General features: G+C 49.3%; 1 protein-coding gene across 1 annotated transcript; it reads left to right on the forward strand.

Annotated features, from left to right (window-relative positions):
- Nucleotides 1–1,024: 1,024 nt before the first annotated feature.
- On the forward strand, nucleotides 1,025–6,298 carry Aldh1b1 (aldehyde dehydrogenase 1 family member B1). Its single transcript, XM_031377293.1, has 2 exons — nucleotides 1,025–1,164; nucleotides 4,152–6,298. The coding sequence occupies exon 2, from the start codon at nucleotides 4,161–4,163 to the stop codon at nucleotides 5,718–5,720; it is 1,560 nt and encodes a 519-aa protein (XP_031233153.1). The 5' UTR covers nucleotides 1,025–1,164; nucleotides 4,152–4,160; the 3' UTR covers nucleotides 5,721–6,298.
- Nucleotides 6,299–8,148: the final 1,850 nt, after the last annotated feature.

Consider the following 8,148-nt stretch of genomic DNA (forward strand, 5'->3'; position numbering starts at 1 on the left):
TGAGTGCAGACAGCTCCCAAGGGTGAGAGCAGCAGGCGGTCACAGACCACTGTGCTGACTACTTCTGGGTGGGCTTCATCTAGAGCAGGCAGCGTTTCTGAGGAATGTTTTCTGTGCAGATGATTGACAGGTGTATTAAGAGTCACTCTTAAAGTAAAGAACTGTATGTCTGTTTTTTGTTGTTTTTCTTTTTTTTTTTTTTTTTTTTTTTTTTTTTTTTTTTTTTTTTTTTTACCAGAAAGCTTGAAGGCAGGCAATCATCTTGCTAGAGGGTTGTTTAGTTATCTATTAATGACACCTCCACCCAAGACAGTACAGCATGTTCTATCTCTACCCGGGATTAGAGTTATGACAAGATCACACTCCTTTGACCGATAATAAAGTCCTGTGGTTTCAGATTTGATCCTATAAGCCATTGATTATGAGGGTGGTGTCCTTTTAATCCACTAATCTGTAACTAGCTACCTAACATATCCAGGATTTTTCCCCAACTTTCCCCCATGGGAAAGTTCCACTGAATTTCTGACTGCATTTTAAAAACACATGTTATTTTAAAGTCTTCAGTTCCTGCAAACCCCTCAGTGTCTTATCGCAGCTGTTCACCCTCAGTTCAAAAGCAGAGATTTGGTGGTCCGTGCAGACTTTATAAACAACGCAGCCCATTTTGTTTGGAGTGCATCCGGTCTGCTCGTGATTCTCGGAACAAGAATTTTCAGTACTGTCTTAGTCAAACAGTCTCAGAAATGCTCATCAGCGGGCACTCTATCAACAAGGTCTGTCAATATTTAAGGAGAGATCTCTAGGATGGAGCTGGACTTATGATCCTAGGAAAACTCTGCCCAATTCTGGGTACCTCTTTTGATTGCCAAACGAGTGTCCTTAGGCTCTCAGACTTGAGCTGCCTACCCCAGGAGTCCAATCAGAAACCTCTAGAAGGTGTGTGATGCTGGACCTAAGATGGTAGGATAGGGGAAAATCACGGTGCCGAGCCGAGAGTCCCTCAGTAGTGGGCGGGGCCTGGAGCAGGCGGAGCTTAGCTGGTGACTGAACCACATTGGCTACCCAGCGGCTGAGCAGAGGCTGCAGAACCGACCTGAGAACGCTAACTGGTACCAGAATTTGAGCCTGAGCGTGACTCCGAGGCTGAGCCCCAGACTGCAGCAGGTAGCTACCACCGTCCTCTCTCCGCGCTGGGGCACGCCATCCCTTCGGTCCCCGAATGGCAGGTCTCCCCCCGGGTGCGCTCAGGGCCCTTTCCACGCTGCCGCTTCCCATCCGGGAGACACTGGATGGGCTGGGAGAACCCAGAACTTCCCCAAACCTTCCCATCTTGGTTCCCATCTGGCGCGAGAGCCACTGGCCATAGTGGACAGGCGAGGACCCGAGCTCTCTTCACTCAAGTGGGTGTTCCCGGGTCCTGACTGCAGGCCTTCCACACAGGGGGCACTGAATATCTGAAACTGGGAGAAACCGCAAAGCCAGGCCTTTGGAAACCCCTGAACCTCTGTGGTCCCCTCTAGAGTAGCCATGAAAATCTGTTCTACTTGTTCTAACCTGAGGGGTGCAGGGAGGCTGCTGGGAAGATGAACTGCAAACTGTAAAGCTGGGTGCCCTGTGACCAGAGACTTTTTCTATGTGCAAAATGAAAGCAATGGCTTGGACCCCGTGAAGATCCCGAGCAGCAGAGCCTTGGGGTGACCCAAGAGCAATTTGCTACCTAGTTAGCTGGGACCACCCTCGTTCCTGCTGGCTTAACCACTCTAACCTGAACACACACACACACACACACACACACACACACACACACACACACACACACACACGGGGTGGGGCGGGGCGGAGGGGGGGAAGAAAGGGAGGGGAAAGGGAGAGAGGGAGAGAAGGAGGGAGGAAGAGATCCTGGTCTTTTGGTTACAAAGCAGATGTCCCTGGTAGGCCTGCTGGCTCAGGTTCCCCTGGGAGGGTTATTTTCTGGTCAGCATTGATTTCTGTATGGCTAAGGATCCGGCTGGAGCCTTGCTTTCCTGGATGAGTTCTTTGTTTCTTTCTCTGCACATGGGGCCGAGGGTTGAAAGGGCTGGGGATCAGGAATTAGGCTGGTGCAATTACATTTTACTGCTGGGTGGAGCAAGCCTCTGAGTGAGATTGAAAAGGCACAATGTTTCTATCCTGGCCAGAGATTAACTGTGTAACTAAGCAAGGAAGTAGAAACACCATCTAACAGTCATTTATACAATGTTAGATATGTTTAAATTTTATCATGTTATCATGCTGTTTTAGTAAAGCCCCTGCTGTTTTAGGTGACAATAAACAGACCCACCTCAGCTGATGCTTGGCTTGCACCCCAGAAAGCTAAGCCCTGTCCCACTGTGCTATGCTGGGGTGGAGTGGAGGAGGGGGTCTGCCAGGTTGGTTTCTGAGGCCTTGAGTGTCCTGATGCCTTGCCAGAGTTGGGTATCTCTGGTTTTATACATATAAGACCCCATTCAGTGCCACCCAGGGAATGCTACATTTGAGGGAACTGGGGTCCCAAGTCTCTAGGGTTCTTGCTCAGATCTCAGGGCAGTTCCTCGGTGGTCTTTGTGGAACTCTCCATGTTCCCTTAGTGTGTCACTGAGCATGCCTATTGAGTAGCTACTGTGCCTCAGCAATAGCTCTACCCCAGGACTGGACATAACCATAGAGGTGAATCTGATGGAAGAGCAGAATTAATAATTGTTTGTGTTGTTTGTTTTGTTGAGGCTAAGTCTCACGCTGTAGACCAGGCTAGCCTTGGACTCCCAAGGGCTTGCTTGGTTATCACTGTGGGTTAGAGCATCCAGCTTGAGAAGGGCTTTATGTGTGGTTTAGGCCAGAACTAAGGAAAGAAACGTTCTTAGTTTCTCTTGATCTTGCCTGTAGCCACACTAAAATTTAATAGAGAAGGTAAAACTTGAGCCAGGAGGTGTGCGTGTGCAAATCTTAGCCATGACACAAATTATTGGATTGGCGAGTACCTTCTGACGCTCCAGGTATTGTCACTCTCAGAGGGAGGCTTCCTGGAGAAATTCTGATCCCTCGGGGTCTGCGACACCAGCAGAGCATAGAATGAAAATCCCTGCCCCAGAGGAGCTCATCCTACCAACATGCTTAGAGACAAGGATGCACACTCATGTAAAATCACTACGAGGTGAATGAGATTGAGAGACAAACTTTGGTGGTTTGCAGGTGTCCCCGAGGTTCCTTTGCTGTAGCTGTTGTTTGCTGAGACAGAGTCTGTTGTGTATCAGAGTTTGTCTTCAAATGCACCGTGGAGCCAGTGATGGCCTTGAACTCCTGATCCTCCTACCTCCACCTCCTAAGTGCTAGGGTGGCAGGGATGATCCCCATATGTGGTTTATGTCATAGGGTGATTGAGCCTAGGGCTTCAAATGTGCTAATCAAGCACTCTTATCAGCTGGGCTATATCCCCATTTATTGCAGTTCCTGGTTCTGGCGTTCCCAGATAGGACAGACACAGAGGCAGGTTATTAAAGGTCAGGCCATTTCCAACGGGGAGGGAGCGAGGCTGGGGAGGAATTTAGCTGCTCAAATGTTAAAGGTTCAGGCGGGCAGTGGTGGCACACACCTTTAATCCCAGCACAGGATTAAGGAGGCAGAGGCAGGCTTCTCAGATTTCTGAGTTCGAGGCCAGCCTGGTCTGAGTTCCAGGACAGCCGGGGCTACACAGAAAAACCCTGTCTCGAAAAAAACCAAAAAAAAAAAAAGAAAAAAATGTTAAAGGTTCACAGAGGGCCGGGCTTCTGTCACACAGACTGGGCTTTCTGCCTCATTTTCGTAGTGTGGGCTTTTCCTCAAATGTCCCATTCAATCCATGCACAACTTCATGCCTGGTGTGTCTCTTTAGCACCTTAAATTTCTATCCAGAAATGTGGACTTTAGCATTGTGATGAGCCATTGTTCCCTTTCAAACACTGCAACAGTGGGACCAAGAAGGGTTGCACAGAGGGTGATATTTGATAGAGACCCAGAAAAGATGAAAGAAAGAGTAGACCAGACTTGAAGGGGACATGACCAGTGGACTTCATACCCAGAAACCTATGCTTTAGGAGGCCTCTGGGCAGCTCTGTCCCCTCCACCTGCTCAACTTGTTCTTTTCTATCTGTTTCAAGGTCCTCAGGATGCTGAGTGCCCGATTCTTGGTTCCCCGGCTCCTCTGCCTCCAGGGCAGGAGTACCTCATACTCGACAGCAGCTGCTCTCCCAAACCCGATCCCAAACCCAGAGATTCGCTACAACAAGCTGTTCATCAACAATGAGTGGCATGATGCAGTCAGCAAGAAGACCTTCCCCACAGTGAACCCCACTACAGGTGAGGTCATCGGGCATGTGGCTGAAGGTGACCGGGCAGATGTGGATCTGGCTGTAAAAGCAGCCCGGGAAGCCTTCCGCCTGGGGTCCCCATGGCGCAGGATGGATGCCTCAGAGCGGGGCCGGCTGCTGAACCGCCTAGCTGATCTTGTGGAACGAGATCGAGTGTACTTGGCCTCACTGGAGACCCTGGATAACGGGAAACCATTTCAGGAGTCTTATGTCTTGGATCTGGATGAAGTCATCAAGGTGTACCGTTACTTTGCTGGCTGGGCTGACAAGTGGCATGGGAAGACCATCCCTATGGATGGTGAACATTTCTGCTTCACCCGACATGAGCCGGTGGGTGTCTGTGGCCAGATAATCCCTTGGAACTTCCCACTGGTCATGCAGGGCTGGAAGCTGGCCCCTGCCCTCGCCACGGGCAACACTGTGGTCATGAAGGTGGCAGAGCAAACCCCACTTTCTGCTCTGTACTTGGCCTCCCTCATCAAAGAGGCAGGGTTTCCCCCAGGAGTGGTGAACATCATCACTGGCTATGGCCCCACTGCAGGAGCTGCCATCGCCCAGCACATGGATGTTGATAAAGTCGCCTTCACAGGCTCCACCGAGGTGGGCCACCTGATTCAGAAGGCTGCTGGTGATTCCAACCTCAAGAGAGTCACCCTGGAGCTGGGTGGGAAAAGCCCCAGCATTGTGCTGGCAGATGCTGACATGGATCATGCTGTAGACCAGTGTCACGAAGCCCTTTTCTTCAACATGGGCCAGTGCTGCTGTGCAGGATCCCGGACGTTTGTGGAAGAGTCCATCTATCAAGAGTTTCTCGAAAGAACTGTAGAGAAGGCCAAACAGAGGAAAGTGGGGAACCCCTTTGAGAAGGACACCCAGCAGGGACCTCAGGTGGACAAGGAGCAGTTTGAACGAATCCTGGGCTACATCCGGCTTGGACAGAAGGAAGGGGCAAAACTTCTCTGTGGTGGGGAACGTTTTGGGGAGCGCGGCTTCTTCATCAAGCCCACGGTCTTTGGGGATGTTCAGGATGACATGAGGATTGCCAAGGAGGAGATCTTTGGGCCCGTGCAGCCTCTGTTCAAATTCAAGAAGATTGAGGAGGTAATCCAGAGAGCCAACAACACCAGGTACGGCCTGGCGGCAGCTGTGTTCACCCAAAACCTGGACAAGGCCTTATACTTCACCCAGGCCCTGCAAGCCGGGACGGTGTGGGTGAACACCTACAATATTGTCACCTGCCACACACCATTCGGAGGCTTTAAGGAATCCGGCAATGGCAGGGAGCTGGGGGAGGACGGGCTCAGAGCTTACACGGAGGTGAAGACTGTCACCATCAAGGTTCCTGAGAAGAATTCCTGAGATTGGCCAGCTTGGAGACCCACCCCTGTCCTGCAGCTCCATGACGTCCAGCCAGCGGATGGCAGAATTTGATTTTAGCCTGAGTTCCCAATGAAGTGTTACAAGAAGTGTCAACAAATAAAGTAGTCAAATCAGAATTATTCTATTTAAGGTGGAGACGGTGGCTGGGCTCAGAGTGCAACCCAGCTCATCCCTAGGTCTCACCTCACTGATGAGTTATTGCCAGGAAACCTTAGGAGTCCCCAGAAGGCATATTTAAAACCATTGACTGGTCATAAAAAGGAATGATGGACTGATCCAGGGGCAACATGAAATATCCTCAAAAACAGAATGTTTAGTGAAAGACGCTGGTCTTGTGTAGACCAGCGTTTGGCAGGGACTCGGGGGAGGGGAATGGGGGAATGTCTGCTCATGGATATGGGGCTCCTCTTGGGGAGGTTTTTAAAATGTGAAATTGAACAATGGACACAGTTGGACAACTTTGCAATTGTACTGGTTTACTACCAAATTGTGCACTTAATTAGGGTATGGGGATTAAATTTCATTTTAAAATTAAAATGAGCTCAGTGTTCTATTTGTAAACTATATTGATATTTTTCTGTATGCTGAACATTTTACGGTCTCTGGCCCAGACAGGACCCAGGTAGTAATCTCTACCTCCCCCCCCCCACCTCCGCCACGCCCCCCCATGTTTTTAGGTTTCTTTTTTATTTCTCTTGGCTTATGACTAAGCACAAAGACCCATGGGAAATTCGATAGTTCCTGCCTAGAGCAAGTCCATATGAGTCATTTAGGGACTTCCATTGTCATTCTCATAAGCTCTGCTGAATCACCTCATCAGGAGAGCTTTGCTAGCTTCGAATCTCAGAGTTCAGTCTTGTCTGTACACACACACCACACACACACACACACACACACTATGGTGGTGGTCAAGGAAAACCCAAGCCTGCAGATCAAAAGCCCAGCTGATTCCTTGTCTTCTATGGTGATAGATCATGGTTCTTACAGATCACTCCCAAGTTTTAAAGACTGCTCATTGTGAATGCTATGAAATCTGCAGCCTGTGAACACCGTAGCCTGTCAATGTTACACCTTGTGAATACTATGCCCTGGTTGTCTTTTCAGTAACCTGTCATCAAAACGATTTTGTTTTTCAGAACTTTATATATAGCCATAATGACCTTGAACTTCCTCTTTTTTTTTTTTTTTGAGACAGGGTTTCTCTGTGTAACCCTGGCTGTCCTGGAACTCACTCTGTAGACCAGACTGGCCTCGAACTCAGAAATCCTCCTGCCTCTGCCTCCCAAGTGCTGGGATTAAAGGCGGCACCACCACTGCCTGGCATCCTTGAACTTCTGATATACCCCACTCCACCTCCTGAGTGCTGAGATTACAGGTCTGCACCTCCAGTTTTATGAGGTGCTGTGGGTCAAATTCAGGGCTTTGTGAATGCTAAGTTATCTCTCTCCCAGCTCAACTCTATCTCCAGCCTCTGTCACTATTGTAATAATGGCCATGACTTGGGTTTGGTCAGAAGCTGCTTCTCGGGGGTTGTAGGTTTGTTTGCGTCTCTTCTCCCTTTCTAGGACTCCATGCCTGAGACTTTTCTAAGGTTGACATGACCCTAACTCTATGCACTTCTCCTAAGAGGCCATTGCAACCCCCTCCCCTACAGCTCAGCAGTGAAGGTTTTTGAGTATGATGGTTAGTTTTCACTGCCACTTGACTGGCTTGTCTCTGCCTCCCAGAGGAGTTTAGCCAGATTGGGAAAACACACCATAAACATAGCTGGTGCCATGCCTGGCCTGGGCATCCAGACTGAATTAGAGATGGAAAAAGAAGAAGCCTGGTGCACATTATTATTCATTTCTTCATGACTGTGGACAAAGGGTAACAGGGACCTCACATCCCACTGCCATGCCTTCCCTGCCAGAATAGACTGTATCCCCTCAAATGAAGGGAGGTGGCCCTGGGCATCAGCGAAGTGCAGCATGTCTGGACTGCAAGTCAGAGCTGTGGTAGATAGTGAGGTTTGGAGGCCATCCATGCGTCCATTCATCCTTTCTACAGACTCCTACCAAGCTCATACTAATTTGACCAAGCACGGTACCAGGTCACTTCACATACCACTTGGGCCTTAAAACAGTACCGTAAAGCAAGGGTGTTGATTTGTATCCATTTATTTTTCTAGTAAGCAAGTAGAAACTGAGAGGTTTACTTTTTCCTTTAAAGATGTATTTATGTGTATGTATGGGTCCCTGCGTTTGCAGGCCATGTGTGTATGGGTGCCTACAGAAGCCAGGAGATGGCATCAGATGCCCTGCGGCTGGAGTTTCAGCTGTCTGTGAGTTGCCTGACATGGGTGCTGGGAACCGAACTCAGGTCCTTTGGAAGAACAGCAAAGTGCTCCTAACCAGACCCATCCCTT

The sequence above is a fragment of the Mastomys coucha genome, unplaced genomic scaffold, assembly GCF_008632895.1.
Source record: "Mastomys coucha isolate ucsf_1 unplaced genomic scaffold, UCSF_Mcou_1 pScaffold18, whole genome shotgun sequence".
Classification (NCBI taxonomy): Eukaryota; Metazoa; Chordata; class Mammalia; order Rodentia; family Muridae; genus Mastomys; species Mastomys coucha.